General features: G+C 41.1%; 1 protein-coding gene across 1 annotated transcript in view; it reads right to left on the bottom strand.

Annotated features, from left to right (window-relative positions):
* RNF145 (ring finger protein 145) overlaps positions 1 to 20111 on the bottom strand; it is a 40276-nt gene that overhangs the window by 4524 nt on the left and 15641 nt on the right. The window contains exons 3-8 of the mRNA XM_082063850.1: positions 17981 to 18089; positions 12236 to 12327; positions 7344 to 7579; positions 3904 to 4079; positions 2116 to 2256; positions 1121 to 1303 (exon numbers count right to left, since the gene is read on the bottom strand). Coding sequence (XP_081919976.1) covers positions 1121 to 1303; positions 2116 to 2256; positions 3904 to 4079; positions 7344 to 7579; positions 12236 to 12327; positions 17981 to 18089 — 937 coding nt within the window. The remainder of the gene's footprint in view (positions 1 to 1120; positions 1304 to 2115; positions 2257 to 3903; positions 4080 to 7343; positions 7580 to 12235; positions 12328 to 17980; positions 18090 to 20111) is intronic.

The following is a 20111-nucleotide window of genomic DNA, read 5'->3' as shown; positions in this document are numbered from 1 at the left end:
CTTCTCCACCAGTCCTTACTCTGCTCTTATTTACTTCTTCCTAATCTCCTCCCCAACCTAAACACACCATCCATCTTTTTACACCTACCCATTTGTGAAGGCTTGCAGAACATCTCCAGTTATTTACTATACTACCTCTACATGCTCCTCAGGTTGTTATTTTAAACTCATTTAGCTCTGGCAATGTGGTATAGAAAAAGTGCAGGTATTGGGTGGACAGGCCAGCAGCAGAAATCAGCTAATTTAATACAGTCTGACGAAACATCAAAATGCTACTGTGAGGTCTGCAATTCTGTGTCTGTGGGTGAGGGAGAAAGGAAGAGCTGAAGTGGAATTTATCCTGATCCTTGTTGATTTAGAACTGCCTGGGAGATTTGGCAGAAGAGAGTTAAAACTCGCTGTCTGCTTGCTTAAGCTGGGCAGATGCTCATATCCTGGCTCAACTCCCCTTCCCTCTGTTACTATATTTGAAGTTAACATCGCTGCAGGCAGAACACACTGCCCACAAGTAGCCTCTGAGCTAAACAAACTCTCTACACAAAAATAAACCTCCTGTTTCCTCAGTTACAGCTTACAGAAAAGGAAAAGACACAAGCAATTAACAAAGATACAAACAGATTAATACAAGAACACCAGTTACCAATACAGCTCTTCAAAACACAAATTAACAACAATCCCACATGGTCAGGACATCTGGTACACTAATGGAAGTCTTCCACCTCTTCTTTTGTCCCGGTAAAACCTATCGTTTTGGAATCACAGCCTCACAAAAAAAAGGTCTTACAATATCTAACACAAGGTCACTCCCAGAAACTTCCCATCCTTAACAGGTGTCTGAGACCACTGCACTGGAGGGAAACCTCTGTGCAATACTCAGAGTGGGCGACCAAAGTCAGCTCTGTTTGCCAGCACAAAGCAGGGTGAAAAGTGTTAGTGTGCCCTCGAGGGAGGAAGACAGAGAGGGAAAAAACAGAGAATTTAGACTAGAAAAGAAATCTGCATACAGAAAAGACAAGGTACCTACAAGCTACTAAAAATCCAAATCAGGCCATCAATTATTACTTTATCAGCTCCTAAAAAGAACATTGAGTAACTTTCAGTTTAGAAACCAGTCTCTTACTTGTCCCTTGAGGCTCCCAGTGCCAAGACAATGGGATCAGCAATTTCCAGCATGGACTGAAGTATGGACGCCACCACAATGAAAAGAATAATACTGAGCAGGAACGCCCGATGCACAACTTGGAGCTCAATCAAACCTGTCTGCACAGCCAGGATCAGGAGTGTGACTCCTTCAGTCATTCCCCTGCAGATCAACACAGTTAAAAGAACAATCAATCAATCAATCACATCTGTGTGTCAATGCTGTATGAAAAATACATCTAGAAACACCAGGAAATAAGTTGTTTCTGACACAACCCTTCAGACTGGATTTAATACCTCCAAGAAGCACATCTTAGCACCAGTATTGATGCAGTGAAGTACAGAGCACCCAGCACTGCAACCCCAATTTATACCATTTTTACTTCCACATCTTGGAATCCAAAATATAAAACATTCTTTTGCACATGGTCTGAACTTTCTATAGTTAAGGGCTGGAATAACTGAGCAAGGTAGTGTCATAGCCAGGATCCCAATTTCATATCAGACGAGTTAGGACAAGTGTTAAGAAAAGGCAGTTTCTATATTTTGGCTATTTCCATAGTAATTTACAAGCAATCAATACAATGCAGTGTTTTAAGCCTCATCCATTAATAAAGTTTCACACATGACTACAGGGTAAATGAGGACACGGAAATGTGAAGTGTTTATATTATCCAAACGTGAAAATTTTCTAGTGACTCATGCAAACAACATTGCAGCTTGATAGTTTCAGTGCCTTCAAGTCCCAAATAATATCTTTGAATGCTACAGAAATGAACCATCTCTCAAAAAGTCTGTGACAAGCTGTGTTTTCGCTCAAACCCTTCCAATGCACACATAGGCTAGCGGACCAGAAGCCTGTCAAAGATATCCAAGAGTCCAGAAGTTAAAAAATAGCAATGTAATCTGTATATTTCCAAATAAATCACTTTTTGGCTGCTTCTTTTTAGACCCTAGGCACAACGAGGCACCTACCTGTTCATAGCAGGATCATTCATGAATGCTCGGTAACCCTGCAAGTAAAACTTGCAGAGAGTCAGAACTCCCAAAGCCACAAAAGAGACTGTGAAGACCAAGCCCAGCAGCGAGTACGGAGTGCTACAGCATTCTGCGATACTGGGAGGAGAGAGGGGGAAAGCAAAATTAGATTGGTTTAATGACAATATTAAAAGCTGCACACAGCCACAGAATCCTTCCATAAAAAGGAAAAGATGAGAGGTGTTCTGTTACTTCTTTGTGAGAAAGAGCTGGGGCCAGGGCTGCGCTGTGGCACGTCCCCGGTCCCTCTCAGATGTGCCACACGGCGGCACTGTCCTCCCTGCATCGGGCTTTCCCAACCAAAAGTCTGTTGCTGAGATTTCACTGGATTCACTAAGGCACTTCCCACTCAGAACAATAATAGTGCAAACAAACATCAAAATGATAGATAATATCGGGAGACTGGGGGCTTTCTGGCAGCAGTCTCACCAGGTCAAGGTAGGCAACACCTGTCTTTCAAACGGCTGAGCCAGAAGCAGCAAAATAAGACGGTGAATATTCTCCCTCAGCAGGTTTCGTCCTCTCTTTTGCTACAGCAGTGAAGTCCCAAAGGCTGAGACCCCAGAGTATATCTGATGATGCTGAGAATAGTTATTTCAGCTCCCTCACCTCAGGGCCGTTCCGCTCATCCTGGCACTATAGTATTTGGAGCACTTTAAGCCTCAGAAAGTACTTGAGCTTCTGAAACATGACACTGGCAGAAGAAGGGAGTGCAGTGCAGTGCACCCTGTGCCCCAGCATGGTGAAGACCCAGCTGTCAAACAGGGACTGCACATCTGGAAATCCTCACATACATAATCCAAGGTAATACACAAACACCCCTGCTCACTAACCAAAAAAAACCAAACCTTGACCCACACAAAAAACCACACACACCAAAAAAAACCCCATACACTCAAATCCAAAACTTCACTTGTTTACCAGGATAGTGGTTTTGTAAGAGAAATTATGATGGTCAAGAACACACCATGCTAATTAGCCAACTGAAGAGTGAACTAGTCCAGCACTCTGACAAAAGAGTTTTGAGGAAGCATATGCTTCAAAAATAAACAAAGCTCATCCAAGAGACATTTACTTTGTCTCTTTTAATGACTACTTTAACCAGAAAACTCCTTTGAAAGCAATTCACAGCAGAAAATGTTGACATGTTTACATATACTATTTGCAGTGCTTGTGGTAAACCTTCAGATTCTGCCTGTCTACCAAACCGAAATGGGCTGAAAAAGCTTTTATTTGCTCCTGGCAGTCAAGACAGTGAGAAATACAGTATTTAAAGCAGCTATTACCTGTGGGATATTTGAGGAACTCTAAGTTTTGTTTCAAAATAAATTATCAGAAATCAAGAATGCTGGGTTTTCCACCTGACGCCCAAACCTTTTTTGTCAGATAATTTTATTAATAGTACCCTTCTTAAACTTATTTCCAGATGATCTACTATGCAAGGGCCCCAGAAAAGCTTAAGAGCTCAAAGAGAAGCCTGGGAAGCTTTCAGTGTTATGTTCATGTGTCAAGCACAAGTTTAGGAATTGTCCCAAAGAGCTGAACTCTTCAAGGCTTCTCAAAAATCACAGCAGTTGTATACCCACGGAAAAGATTTTGAGAGGAATGACGACGACAATGGAAGGTACAGGACAATTTTTAACAGCAAACACAAAAGCAAGAGCTTTCCAGTCGTGTTGCTGCGTGTTGCCTTGTGCGGTGTTAATTAATTAACTAGTTAATTACCTTGTCAAGAAAAGGAAGAGGAGCCTCTCTCTTGAGGCAGGCTGGTCCCGTGTGCTGAAATAGGAATAGATCTGAAGAGCAAATAAGACAAGCCAGAACACCATGAAGAGAACTGGGACGACCAGCTGGTTCCACAGAGACATCCCCAGAGCCAGGAGACCATACACCTCCACCACCTGGGCAAGACAGAAAAAAATGCAGTTTGTTATTGGTTCACAGCGCCTGTGATTTGATAACAACAATAAAGCCACAAAAAAGCTGAAGATAATTCACACGGCATTAACCATCCCAAAGGAGAAGAGGTGGTACACCAGACTACAACATGACAAAGGGAGATCACTAACACATTACCCACTGATCCACTCTCTGTCTTGAAGTACGGACACCTACCTGAGTGTGCAGCAAACTATCAGAGCAGCTGAATGTCCCTTCCAGTGAACAAGGGGCTCAGAGCTGGCAGCTGCAGCCTGCGGGTGAGGACACGTGCTGCCCATCTGTCACAGCCCACTCAGACCTTTCTGCCCAGCTTAAGGCACAGCAAGGTTGTTTTCTCTACAGCTACTGCCCACTGCACACACTGGATACTAAAATATGAGCCACATCACTTCAGCACAATAGATTTGTTTTGCTGACTTAGTTTTAAGGAAAAACATAATAGTTCAGACATTTTAAGTATTTTAAAAAGAACGTGTACCAGACATCTGACTGCTCCTAATCCACAAAGTGTTTTGAAATTCATGCTTAAGAGTTATTTCAGAAACTCTGAAGCTCAAATTACTTTTGTATTGCAAAGACTGTTACAATACAGTAATTTCCAAGAAGCTGGAACTTCATATAACTTGACTTAATACAAAAGGTCAAAAGGAAATCACTCATAACTACCGTTTCCTCATCACCTGCTTCCCACAATGACATACAATTCACATTGGTTAGAAAATTTTAGTGAACGCTAAAAAAGCTGCCAACGTAGTCTTTCATGACAAGCAGGATGGATGTTACGTTCGTGGGACCTGCTGCAGTGTGTACTGTGGCTCATCAACACGCAAAGAGCTGCTGGCAGGGATATGGTTCCGAGCTCCTGCTTTAACTGTGCACACAGATTGGTGAAGGAAACATTTGTGCCCTGAGGAGACTCCCTTGGCCTGGGACCAATGCAAGCAATGCCACGCAGCTGCTGGCAGAGTGCCCCACCACGTGGGAAAAGGGTCATGCTACGCTCATAATGCAGATTCATAACCCTGAGGTATTTCTGGCAAGTAGGCAGCCAAGATTCTGGACCTGCTTTTAAGTTATATCAGTAGGCACAGCCTGAAATACAGACACAAAAAACTGCCCCGGGCCACCTGGTGGGCCTGTCTCCCCTGTGGTTCAGGAAACACTCCTGGTGTTCAACATCCCAATATTCACGAAGTTTTGCCACTGATTTCAAACCAGCAACCAAATCCACCCTAAAATAGTACTAAACTTGCAAATACCAGGATGGAGGCATCACTGAGAACTAACAACTACACAGAGTTATAGCGGTGGAAACACAAGTAGGAAAACACTGAAGACAAAACGGCAATAACTTCTTCTAGAATAAGCATATTAAGCTTGATGCGTAGTGGAGCTGCAGCCAATTATATGAACATACTATGAGCCAATGTTTTTCTCTGTTCTGTTTCAGGAACACAAGCAAAGAGCAGCAAGCTCTTTAAAAAAAAATAATAAATCATGTTTTCCCATATTGTCAACGGAAAAACCACTCACACACAACTTTATATTCCAACCCGCCCTCTACTACATGCATTTAGAAAAGCAGCATACACCACTCTATTACAAATTCAGTGCCACATTATAAAGTTTTTGCTGTTTTCTCTGTATTCTCAAGGAAAAGCCTGTATGCCCTCTGGATAAAAAGTCAGGAGAAGGAGTATGATCAGTGTCCAAAGGCCACAAACAAGGAATGCTTCTTCCTCCTGATTACAACACTGTAATACAGTCTAGTGTGGAAAATGTGAAATACTGATGGGAGGGAAGAGACAAGCAATCCTAGAGGTGAGGAGACTTGCCCAACAGCTCTATTTAGAATACAGTTCCAACAAAAAAAAAAAAAAAATCAGCAATAAACAATTCTTGCCCCCCTCACCTTGGAATGTATTTGCAATTAAAATGTAAGATGTTGAAGTGTTTTAAACATGTGTCTAATGAAAAATAGATACATGACTCTCAAATCTGCATCCAATTTGCCTTCAGGAACACTCTGCATGTGTTCATGCACATGGAAAAGGAAAGTGTTGGTTTCAACCTGTTGCAAGTCTTCAAGCTGTCCATCTGTTTCACCCCAAACGTTACCACGCTAAGTAAACTGTTAAGTATGATTTTCCTATTCTCACTGGAAAACAAAGACATTGAAGCTTTGCCAGGTAGCTCCCAAAGGAGTTCATAATCAGCAAATCTACAAGCTAGTTACAGGCAAGATCAGACCATGCTAGGTACTGTACAAGCACAGGATAATCCTGCTCCAAAGACCAATTACATACAAAACAAATAACCAGCCAGCAATGATCAACATGACAGGCTGAGACCTTGGCACACCAGACACCTGCTACTGCCAAGTTTTTATTTGTGTAGGACAGATATGACAGTAAAGAAGAGCTTTAAAGAGGGCTTTGAAAGAGCTTAACAAGTTAGTTTTCAGATTGCTTCTGACTGAAGAGCAGAAGGCAGAAAACTGGTGTGTCAGTCAAAAGTCAAGCAAGCATCGACCTTTTTATATGGAAATATACAGAAGGATGCATATGCATATATATTTTATTTTTATATAAATAACATTAGGTGTGATGTTTCTGTACCAGTAACAAAGTATCTTTTAAACTAAATACGTATCAGATGTCAAGGCATTAACTAAATGGATGAGATCAGTCTGTTTCTGCTAATTTCTGTTAGAGGTCTCAGCAATGCTGCTGTTCTAAAGAAAATACTACAGACCTTCCAAATCACTCACTGTAAGTCAGTGATTATTACCATAAAAAATCAGCTTTAGCATTACTCCCAATTTAACTCTACTATAAATACAAATTATTCGTATACAGAAGAAATTTCTTGCAATGCACAGCTACTGCGATTAATGCATGGGGATTACCTTGCTCACTTAAGGCTGTAAATAAAGCACATTCTGCCACAATCTTGTCTTTTAGCCTGGATTCGGAAAGGACTAAGCAAAGTCCAAGCAAAGTGGATATGATCAGGTGGAGAGCAACATAATTCAGGCTAATATCTTAACTGGTCACCCATACAAATTAAGCTACCATAAATTAATGAAATATGATGCCATGGATTTGGTCTGCTAAGAAAACGTGAGTTAAACACAGTTGCACAGAAGACAAAGTACTTTTTTTTCTTTCCTGCAAAAAAAGCTCAATCCAGGGAAAACAACATTGTTACGTTCACTGCCTTACCTGGACAAGCTCTCTGTATGCAGATTTCGCCAAGTTATAGGGCACCAGAAGATTCGATGCCAGAAAGTAGAGAACTTCCAAACCAGTGAAAATCATGGCAAATTTGTTGATGACGACAATGGTTTCCAAAGGGACCAGGCACAGTCGTGCCAGCAGAGGGAGCATGTGAGCAGAGAACAGCCAGATCTGCTTTGTTTTCATGACGCAGGAGCAGAGCGTACATACCACCAGCTGACCTGAAAACGAGACAGGGTTTTATAATCAAGCTGATTATCCCCTTCAGGAAAAACCGTATTTTAATACGTTATCTTTCCATAATACAGTTATCAACATCCAGCATATTGTGACGGTTCTAACTAGGACATACCCGTTATGAAACCAGGATCCTCTGCATCTTTTGCTGGGTCACAAAAGTTGCCATTTTCCAACTGCACAAAGTGCAGGATTTCACTTTGCAGATTAGTGAGATGTAAACCCAAAACGCATGCAGAATTATACTCAGATTAATATGATGTCCCAGGAATAAATCACGCAGAGGATAACCGAACAAGACATCCCTCCTTTGCCTTACCCTCCCCAGCTCAACTTATATCCCATCAGCATATTTATATGCAGCAGCAGCTTTTCTAAAGCCCACCCATACGACACCATCCCTCTATGCAAAAAAAGTAATTGGAAGTCCCGAATGGCTTTTAAAGAAACAATATTTAAACTGTCAAGAGAAATTACTGGCCAAAAATAGCAACAGGAAAACAGCCAGGTCAGCAGCTGAGACTTCAATTATTTCATAATACCCTGAGGCAGTTGCTCAAAACTATCACTGAAGCTTGCAAGTGACAGATAATTAACAACTAAATTCTCTTTTGCAGTTGGCAGGGACACAAACACGAGCAGAGCTCTTCCCCACACACACACATGTGGAGGGTGGTATTTCCAGAGCAGACCACTCCAACAGAACTGCTCCCATTAGAGACACTGGAAGTTGTGCCCTTTATCTCAGAGGAAACAGAATGGGGCAAAATGTACATTGCCTGGAAAAGAGTAATTCTCACTCCTCATATTTGAGGTATGGAAAAAGTTTATTGCGTGTTATTTCAAAGCAGAACCTTGGTTCACCAAGTGCTTATGCCCTGTTTCGGAGCCACCTCCACTAATATTTGCATTTCACAGCTCCTCCCGAAACCAGGAGTTAACCTTAGCAAAAAATGAAGGCTGTTAACATCTCTGGGTCAGCACTAACCCCATGTGTTCACATAAGCGTACTGACCTTGTAAGCCCTTCTGGATGGGTTGGGGATGGAAGCTGCAAGAGGAAAACCAGCAGTACCAGAGGTTTGCTTTCATTCTGCCTTGCTTCCCTATCCAGGAAGGGACTTCTGCTTTCAAAATAACTGCAACTGTGCTTAAAGCAATTTCTGACCTGTACTACTTAAGCATACAAAGTTGTTCCTCATTCACACTGTCCTCTTCCATGTTTAAGTCCTACTGTCAATTTGCTAAATGTATTTTTGAATTAGCAGATGTCTTTTCAGAAGAAGCCCCCTTGCTCTCAGCAGGACACTATCAGCATACTGGGTCTCATAAGTCTCAGAGAAAGTTACTCATCTTTTGAGAAGTTCAACAGACTCCAGTTCTGAAGCACTATCCCTCTGCTTTGTTGTTCTCTGCCCGCACACGTGTTGCTACAACCCTATTTCGGATCCCACCAGTGCTGCTGTAATATTGAGAAGCCTGGCACAGTCAGCTTGGGAGGATTTCTGCAACTCCTGGTAACTAAGGCAACCCAGCTTCACACACACAAGGATACAAATACCAGCATCCAATATGTTCTTCAGGGTTTAGTAAGAGTGTCGTCATCTGATAAAATATCGTAACAATGTTGCGTTAAACAATCCAGCGGTCTTTGGGATGACTCTGGGGCTCTCCAATCATGACATAAGGACCTCTAAGTCCGGTCTCATGCAAGAGCAAAACCTGCTTTCCTCCAACACTGATGTGTGAAGTATAGCAGTCATCCCTGCTTAAACTCTCTGACCCTCCCACCTTTTTAATTTAAACACCAATCAAAAGTTACTTGTCACGGGAAGGAGACCAGAGGAAAATACATGGAGCACTTTCTCTGGAGGCCCCAATCTCCTTCCTGACGTCTGCAGCTTGCTGATTTTCAACCCCTTCAGGAAAGGCCTGAAAATGTCTCCAACAGAGCTTTTAGTCACTGGTACTTCCCATTTTAAACTGGGGTAGCAGCACCTTAGTTCAGGATGGACAATGTTTCTGCAGTAAATCAGATTATCTCCAAGTGGGGCTGTACGCCGTCAGTCAACACACATAACATAGCAGGATCAGTCAGAAGAAATTAGTTTGTACCTCATATCAAATCATAAAAATATTTTAACACCCTAGCTATCTGCTAAGATTAGCAAAGCCAGCCGGATGTTTGCACTTACATGCCGTGGACTGAAAACCGCCAGACACAGCTAATGAACCTGACAGCTGGAATCCTGCAGGACACCAGGCTCCTCTGCTAGGGAGTGAGGCAATAAGGAATAAATCTATTGCCTTCAGCTCCTGCCCACTCTTTTCCTTTCGCAAAATACATTAAACATTGCTGACAGATAGCCAAAGCCTCCCAGTTTGTGAGCTGATGGAAAATGTGCAACAAGAAAACCTATGTGGTACAGCCACTGTTCAAGCTGCTTTTAGTAGGGAACTGTCTTTATTTAATTCCAAGTTTTAAAAAGCTGATGTTAACAAATTCCCTGGCTACGTCATTAACTGCTATTCAAAAACCAGGACATCTTAAAGTTAATACATAATCCCATTATTGTGGACTAAGAAAAAGCAAGTCTTCATGGCAGCATTGTTTCCACAACCAGGCGGCTTTGTAACGTTCACAGCTGACACGCTCACAAAGTGGCACATTCATCCAAGCAAAGTCTTCAAACACATTTACTTCTCCCATCCAGCACTTCGGAAAGTATTAGTAACCCCAGTCAAGAGTCATCAGGCTGAACTAGACACAGGGGAAGAAATGACTATGAGAGTCCATTCAAAAAGCACTAATGAATAAAAGCATTAACAAAGATTAAATTTGTGAACCAGCTGGCATACCGTACATCATCCCCTTAATCCTGGCCAGAACTTTTAGGAACCAGGGCAGTATCAGTAGCGCGATTATTCCCCCACGCACCTGCCTCAGCACCTTTGTCAACAGTGCCGCCGCACAACACTCCAGCAGAACATGTAAGAAGAAGATGGAGCAAAGCACTTTTATATTCATTTTGCTGTGAAGATGAGATTGTTCAGTGCAGTACGCTCCTGAGACACGGCAGATTGCACTGGATAAATACCTTTTATGTAGCAAACCTGAAAATGTATTTCATATTTATACAGACACTGTCAGGCCTCACAGCCCGCTGTCACGGGTCTGCCCCAAAGAGCTCTGCTTGCCATCAACACGACAATTACACTTTCAAGTTGGCTTTAAATGAACATGGGAAATTAATAATGGGGATATTAAGTATGTTGATGTACACACATTTGCTAGTATAGTCAAGCACCTACTTCTGAAAAATAATTACAACAAGGGCACGTTTTATTTTGACACCTAGTACAACCCAAAACTGTATCGCATAAAAACATTATGTTTTTCTCACTTATTTTTAATCCATATTAAATCCTGGATGAAGCACAATGTGTTTGAGTCTCGGTTCAGTTTCTGTCTAAATGTTACTGAATGACACAACACCTTCTGATCTCCTGCTGCTTTGGGAGGCTGATTCTGCTTCATCATAGGACCCGGCATCGTGCCCCAGAGATTCAAGGGACGAATTACAAACATTTGCTCATAGAAACACGCTAAAAGCTTTAGTTGTACTTTGGTGTCATTTGACAAGACAGCAAAAATCTAGAAATTCCGAAGAAAAAAGAAATCATGTCTAAAGATGTACATGTTCTGGTAGACCTAATATACTGCAAAGAAGTAAACCCATTTAAATCTGCCAGTAGCAGCTGCGAGTAAACAGAAAGCAGCTGAGTTTTGCCAACAGTACATGGCTGACTAAATCTGTCAATAATCTGATGAAAACCATAGATCTTAGTGAAAGGAATTAAGGAAGATTTTTCTTCCAAGCTTGTCTCAGACTTAACTTCAAAATACACATGGTGAGTGTGTATTCCAATATCCTCTCAGTAGAACATATGGTATGGCGTAGCAATCTTAACACTGAATTTACTCTCTTCCAGTCAAAGTTCAAAGGGTAAGGGAACAGTCTAGAAAGTCCAATTCTTCAGGATTTATTTGGGATTTAAAGGTAGAGAAGTCATCTCTGCCATTAATCAAACACAATTTAATATTGACTTGTTACTCCTTAACTCTACTTAGAAATATCCTTGGGAGTGTTAAAAAAAAAAAAAGTAGCCTATAGTCCCATGCACCCACCCACAAATCTATTTCACCATTTTTTTGTAAGACAATGAGACTGTTCATCTATAAGGCAAATCAAGAATACTCGTACAACACTTTCATTGACAAAAGCACTACAAATACATGTTCCTATTGAAATTTCTACCATACTTTCCACCTAAAGATGATTATAGACAAGCCAGTCCTTCTGAATGAGATTGCGAGTCTGAGAACACAGGGGCAGAGCATGAAAAACAGACCTAGAAAATACTTTGAAGTTGCAAGTATGGGAGCACTGGTCGATCAGTGGCACAGAAAAAGCCACGCAGGATACACCCGGCGTCCCGCACATCTTGGATATTAACAAGAATCGCAGCTAGTAAAAGCAGTAAGAGAAATTTGAAATAAAGAGGTAAAACCTGCAGAGGTTTCAATGAAGAGAATTAAGCAGAGCTCTCTGATGCATCACAAATATTTAAAGCACTTACCTACTAAAGCAGTCATGAAACGATTCATAGAGAGAGGTTCCAAGTACATTGGCCCTTCATATCCTGATTCCAATTCGCTCCTCACGTAATCCCTAAAAAAATAAACCCACAAACTATAAAGATCCATCTGATCAGATAAGCAGCAGTTTATTCATTCCACACACGTAACTTCAGTGTATGTCACAGTGAATTAACTAAATTACAAAAAGCAATATTAACACTACTGTTCAGTGGCGTCGCTGTAAGGATCCGAGGCATGACTTAAGCAGAGAAGTATTATCTGTAATTAGACTCACTGGCATAGCTGTAAAAATCCTTTGGGACACCCAAGCTGTTCTTCAGAGCGTGGCCTGAAACTGCTTATTGACAAAGCCTCTTAAGTACCATTCCATTTTTAAGTATCCTTATTAAGTGTTCTTCTTCCTAATAGTAATTTATTTTCCCATCAGCTCCATGTGAAAAAAAATGTGAGAGCCTGACAGACAGGTCTCTCAATCTAATAGTTAAAGTATTTTGCACCTCAAAATCTCTTTCTTCTGAATTAAAAAAGAGGCATGAAGGAAAACTGACAGCCATGGACTAGATTCAGCAACACAGTAGCTTCATAATTGTTTTATCCAACATGATTTAAAAGTTGAGCATTATCCTGGGAAACTTGGGGCACCAAACCGATAGCCTCAAACTGACAGATCTGACATGGTATTTGTAACTTCTCTCAGAACAGGTTGGCTAGGAGGGTAGGCTCAAGCAACCAAGGGAAAAGGTAAGAACCTGAGAAGATGGGGCATTTTTCTGCTGTTGGTGATCATCCGTCAGCTCTGCCATCAAGCAGGGTCACACATGGCACGGCAATATGACTCAAATACAAGCTTCACACTGGAGCAAGGACCCTGCGCTTTCAGAAGGCGACTCTGGAACAGCATGGCAGTAAGTCCCAGCGGCTCCTCAAGCCCCTGCCATGGGACAGCAGCCGATACTCATGACCCTCTGCATCCACATCTCCAGCCCCCTTCTCTGCCTTGCTGGGTCCTTCCTCCTCTGCTCCGGGTCGGCTGCTGCTCCACCCTCGATACGACACCACCTCAATACCACCAAACAGCGCAACTAATCCTGGGCTGGAATCTGCATGACACTGTCCAGTCACTCATGTCCCAGGAATGCCAGACAGACACACTTGATCTGACCCCGCATGGAGCAAGTGGAGTCTATTCGAGGGGCACGGCACTTCATTTATTGTGGATTTATTTATATCAGTGAGACAAGCCAGACTGGCTGGGAACAGATGCAGTCAAAGCAAGATAAACAGTACTGGAAGCCACAACCGAGACAAGAATTGTGGGGTTTTTTTATTTCAGTGCAGCAAAAAAAATAAAAATGCAACTCAGTGCTACTGGAAGTGTTCACTTTTCCCCAGAAATATGGAAATACACCCTTCTTCTAGTACTAACTTGCGACCCCAAGCTGAGGTATTCGCATTTTCATTTGTGAAAAATCTCTGGAATTCAAGACATAAATCTCAAAGTACTAAAACAAACACTTCAAAGCCTGTTCTTCATAGCTGACAGCCCTGCCTACTTGCTGCAGCTTCTCAAGTGTCATAGTATACGGGAGGTATGTTGAAATGGGTTCTTTATACTGTAACCTGCAATTAAAAACACATGAGGACTGAAAAGGCACCTAGGACAACTGATTCTAGGTAGAACTTTCCCCCTTGTTATAAGGGTATTGCTAAGCACAAGGGTTTTTTCCACCTTCCAACACCTATACAGATGTAATCTGTGGGAGAAAGTTGGGTATTTTTACTTATTTCATATGAACCTGCAGAAAGCACCTTCTGAAAACATGAGCAACACATAACAGGATAATCTGTGGGAGTTACAAAGGGAGAAAAAAATAACACCATTTGCAATATGCTGAAGATGTTTTTTTGTATTAGCAATACCACACTCCATTTTCGAAATTGGGGTAAAAATGGTTATTTCTAAACTGCCAAAAGGAAAGCAGTGAAGACATCAAGTTTTTTTCTATAGCCGTTAGGAACCAGGTTACAAAATCACCCATGATACCAACTGTAGCAAGATGACCTTATACAACTTAGCTAAGCCATACCAAAAAACTGCACTTACAGTCGCTTTTTCAACACCAGGAAGGTGCCTGGAGACGACCCAAATTCCTTCAAGCTGCATTTCATGCTGTTGTCGATCTGATTCGGTCACCTGCACAGAGGTCTGTACTCGGCTTAATTCTTTAAGTAACTCTCATTAACTGAGTTTTAGGCCTACCAGCTTGGAGAAGCAATGTTTTACAATCTCCTAAATTTTTTAAACAGTATTTGTAGATGATGTCTGAATAAAGGAAGTCAAAGCAATGATTCTCTTATTACCAGTACAAACACGGGATCTTTTGGCACAGACACGGATCAGATGATGCCTCGAACAGCTGCAGTGCCACGCAAGATGCTGAGAAGAGCAAGTGCCTGCACTCAATTTTGATCAATTAAAGCTGTATTAAGCTGCAGCTTTTACATTTGAGAATTGTTCACTTTACTGCAACGATGTAAGAAAACAAGAATGCTAAAATCATTATTTACTAGTTAACAAAATGACTGAAACCGCGTTATTACTGCAGAAAGTTAGGATGTAAGAATAAAGCTGAGGTCAGATTTCCTGCTGTTCATTCTGCAGACACATTCCCAGCCTCATTTAATCAAACTGCTGGACTGCTAACATCCACTCTCTGCCAGCCATGACTGACATTGCTCTAAAAAGAAAAAGAGATGCAGGGCTTCACACACAATCACTTCTGTTACTGAAAGTGCAGGAAAGTCTTCTGTTATTAAAAATACGCTTTGTAATTGACTGACATACGGCACAATGGTAACCTGACCTAATTGACTCATACTGCTGACATTTACTCTGGCTGATTAATCTCCACCATCAACAAACACACACTCTCATAGGTTTTAAATGTCTACAGACAACCTTGGAATTAAAAGTGTATTTTAAGACTATCCACAAGAAACAATTCAGTCTCTCACTCCCCACCTCCCCCTATCTTCTCATTCTAAGCTCTGCCAGGGCTCAACACTTGGAATTCAATTGTAACAAAACTGCAAAACGTGAAATAAGATAATGATGTAGATTCAATTTTTAGCATTAACAGTGTGTTTAATGGCATCATTTCTTTTCTGCCTAAATACATCATTTGTTTTCCCCAGTTTTATTGCTGGAAATGTGGAAAAGAAGTGTGATCCTTCAAAGCAAGACATTTGTGCAGCTACATATAAAATAAAACCACCATCCATTTTCCTCATCAGAAGCCACAGGATTTTGTTTTTAAAGCTGACTTCTCCTTTTTCCACAAACAGATGGCACATTATCTCCACCCAAATTGCCAGGTTAACATGCTACATACAGATGTAGCATCTTCTTGGACTCCCCAAGTGTTCAACATAAGCTCATCGTTCTTCACACACTGAATTAATTCCCAGTTTTGCAAATAAGGAAACAAAGGCTTAAGAAGTTGGGTGACTTGTCAAGGTCACATAGACCTGGAAGTCTGAAGTCAGAGCTAACTATAAAATTCAGATCTTCTCATTCCCAAACTTGCAGCTGAACCACAAGCTATTTCTGGGGTGGAAAAAAAAAAACACTGAAAGCTGAAATCTTTCAGCAGCTCAGAATTTCCAGGACACTGCAGAGTCACAAGTGCTAGCTGATTCTGGTCTTGTTCTATAATCTGCATTAACCAAACTGGCCTCAATATGAGACCTCTTCATCTGTTTTTAATAGCATCCCAACTGGTAGTGCATGCAAGCAATCCACTGCAAGTTTTCAGCTGTAAGCAGAATTATTAACGACACCGAGGAGTAGCCTGCACATGTGACTGCTGTGTGTTTTGTTATGATCAGGCTGCTAAATAGAAACATCAGCTGGAATTGAGATAGCTTTAGCAATAACAGGAATAGCTTCGCTAATATTTTTGTGTTACACTTTAGTATTTTCAATATGAGAAGTAATGGGATACACAAATTATTTTGAAAAGCTAATGCAAGCGTCACTCCCCAGGTGAGGGGAAGGCTGCTGGGAACCCCCTGCACGGCGCTGCCTTCAAACCAAGGCAGCCTCCAACCCAGGGGATGGGTAAACTCGCTTAGAAGCATCAGCAACTACATTTGCTTTGCAAAATAGCTAGGGAATACTGCTGGACTATTTGAATCCAAGGCATCTTTTAATTAAACATATTTTTTGGTGCCAGTTGACACAAGATTTAATTAAAGTCTTTATTAACTCGCTCCAGAAGCACCAAATAGAGAAAGCTTAGTAGAAATACACTGAACAGTCCAAGCAATATTTATCTAACGTGTTTCAATGAAGCCTGTGAAGTCCCAAACCTCACAAAACAGAAATCACTATTCACATTATGTAGAAACACAAGCAAAAAAGGTATTAAAATCAAACACAGTGCTATCCCTTTATGTGTCAACCAAAATCCAGACCATCTCCTTTTCTTTTAAAACTTTAAAGATCCAGAATGTCATAGAGATCTCCAGCTGCAAGCATTCTGGACCAAAGCCCTGTATCTGATGGGGATTTGTTACTAGCGTTATTTTTAACACAAGTTCTTCGATAATGTTCAGGTTGCTTTTTGTAATAAGTAAGCCTTAAAGCCCATGAGAAACACTCTCAAACTGTAGCTATAAAAACCCTGGCCTCCCCTAAGGATGATAAAAACCTCTCTTTCCTTCCTCCCCAGGAAATAAGAGGCCACAATTCCTCTCTTGCACCCTCATACATTCAGGAAATCATTAACTGCAACTCTGACAGCCACAACAGTGACACGTCAAGTCACCACAAAACCTTCATTAACACTCCCCTGAACTGCGAGTAAAGAGATATTCCAGCAAACGCTTTGGAGCAACAATTTCGATGCAGGAGTTAACCAACCCATTACTTCACTTAAATCAATCAGAAGCACATTTTTAAATGCTTCCCACCAGCAGACACCAAAATAAATCAGGCTTGAGTCCATATTTTCAAAACTCCCCATATAAAGTAATTAATGTGATGGCACTCTCTTTGGCTCCAATTAAACCTCTTATCAGTATGAGAGTTTACACTGGCTTTCAGCAGATTTAGCTGCAGCCAAACAAATGAAGATGGTTGACTTTGTCTGGTCCAACTCAGTTCTCCAGCCTCTTGCTCTGCGTTTTACATCCAAAATGCCTGTCTTCATTTTCACTGTAAATTATATTACACAAAGATTAATTCAAGAATGAGTTCCACTATTACTTCAATTTTACCATTGTCCACATGACTATTTGCTCTCTCAGCTTAGGTGCCAGGAAACTAAAAGTAACGTCCTGTCTGCTTTGCAAAATGCGGCAGTGTTGAAAACACATTCATTGAGCCACTGAGTAACCTGAATTACTACATCAGAGGCCACTTTTAGTCTTGTGGTGAGTGTTTTTTCTCTCCTCAGATTAGTGGACATTACACTCCACAGAAGAAGTAGCTCAAAATTCCCTTTAAGTCAATAAAAGTACACCAGAACTACCTGACTGCATATTTGATTCCATAAACTTTTTCAAGACAAAGAACAGCAAGATATATTTAGGTATCTGGCATAGAAAAAAAGGCTTCCACAAAACCAGATGTCCCCCATTTATACAAGATATTAACAAAATACCATTTAATTTTTCTAATTTCCAAACCAAGCTAGCAAAGTTAATCCATTTCTTCTTACCTGGAAATTTGGTGCCCAGCATAAAGCAGCAGTGCAGTCAAAAAGTACAGGTAAAGCTGAACCAGGTGTTGCCTTGGTAAAGTTAGGAGCACAACACTTAAGATGTAACCTGTAACAAAAAAACAGAGGTTGGAACTTCAAAAAATACTACCCAATACCAGATTTATTAAAATATGAATTAACAATGCAGTTATCCAGGATTCTTTAAGCACCTTTGTTTTCATTTGGTTCTAAAATTCATGCACCTACATCACAACGCAAAGCACACAACAAACCTGATACTTTTTTTCTCTCCACGAACTGGAACAGCTCTATCAGATTCTGCAAGATTCCATCTCAATGTCAAGAAATTGACTTGATCCACAGTATTTTAACAAGACTTAATTAACGTAACCTATGTAACAAAAGGGAAACAGGCCTAGACCTCCCTCTTCTTCCAAGTGAAAGTCAGTTTCAGTGTGGCAGGAAAAACGCCGATCCACCCAACAAACTCCATCCAGTGATGCAAACACTCCTTTTCTTCAAGCAAAGGACACACACACCACCTTTCCACACTGATCAGCACTATACATTTTAATTCTTCCACTCTGCCTTAATGATTTAAACATACTTTGCATGCCCATAATTTGAGATGGGGACACACAGGCTGTTCTCCATATTAGTAATATTAAATCCCATTCAAGCTATCAGTGTCACATAAATCAAGGACAAGCCTTGGCACGGCCTGGGATTTGTAGGCATTTACACCCCCAGTTCCTTCACTTCTTGTTAGCGTTTAGTAAGACTGTGGAAAAAGACACGATGCAGATACAGCTTTACTCTTCAAGACCACAGCCTGGCTGCTCAGCAGCCTCTCCAACAAGCAGATCCTTTTTCTCATATCTGCTCTCATTAGGATACTTAAATAAAGCAGTACTTTGAAGTCCACTTCACAACTGGGTGGCACATGTCCATCTCCGTCTCTTTCCCAGACAGATTGCAGGTCAAAACCGCAGCACATGGTGCCATTACTAATCTTCATTTCCCAGCACTCCATCACAACGCGACGCACTCACACTTTTTCTGAAGGTCAGGTTTCGGTGCCTGGCACTGAAATCCATTTAGGAAAAAGAAAAAACCCAGCAACAGCGAACAACTTCCCTGCAGCTAAGAACAAAATGCAATAGCAGAACTTATCCTGACACTTACAGCTATATTTGTCACATTACATTTAAAGTTTCATCCATCTATTCAGCAACACTGGGCAAAGCCTTTTTAACTGAGTTAATTCATACTTTGAGCTTTTTAAGAATACTTAAAAAAATAATGTAACTCTAGATTAAAGCACTCAAAAGCAGTGGGACAACCAGCTACTAGAAAACAGCTTGTGAACACAGCATGTTGCTATATTTGAAAAAGATACAATTTCAGAGCCAGTCAGTACCTAGAAGTATTTCAAGGCTACTTAATACCTGCCACCTTCAATAAGCTTTTTCTGAACTCTATCATTAGGTCTTCAAGAAGGTAACTCACAACATGCTCCTGAAAAATGCATCAGACCCACAGTATGTCAATCAAAGATCGATTCAGATACAATAGATTATAGGAGTGATGACAGACAAAGCCTGTTTACTTACCTTTTTAAAAATACAAATATACAATTTATGTATTTAAAGGTACTTTTTCAAGTACTTTCATAAAGTAGATGTGACAAATTGCCCATTTGTCTGAGGATGTGCCTTTTTGAAGGCTGAAATAATTGACAGCTTCTTTGATAGAAATGAAGTTATCATACCAGTCACCATCACCAGTATCTGCACAGTATCCACTTGATCATTTACAAAAATGACCAGAGGGCTGGAACACGTCTCCCATGAGGACAGGCTGAGAGAGCCTGGGGTTGCTCAGCCTGGAGAAGAGCAGGGTCCGAGAAGACCTTATTGTGGCCTTTGAGTGCTTAAAGGGGTCACATAAGAAATATGGGGACAGGTTTTTAAATATGGCCAGTAGCGACAGGACAAGGGGTAATGGTTTCAATTAAAACAGCATATTTCAATTAAAACAGACTAAAGACAAGGAAGAAATTTTTTAAATTGAGGGTGATGAAACCCTGTCCCAGGTTGCCCAGAGAGGTGGTGGATGAACCATCCCT

This window comes from Streptopelia decaocto (genome assembly GCF_964273445.1).
Source record: "Streptopelia decaocto genome assembly, chromosome: 12".
In the NCBI taxonomy this organism is placed as follows: domain Eukaryota; kingdom Metazoa; phylum Chordata; class Aves; order Columbiformes; family Columbidae; genus Streptopelia; species Streptopelia decaocto.
The sequence above is the reverse complement of the archived record's forward strand: the minus strand, read 5'-3'. Positions and strand labels throughout refer to the sequence as shown.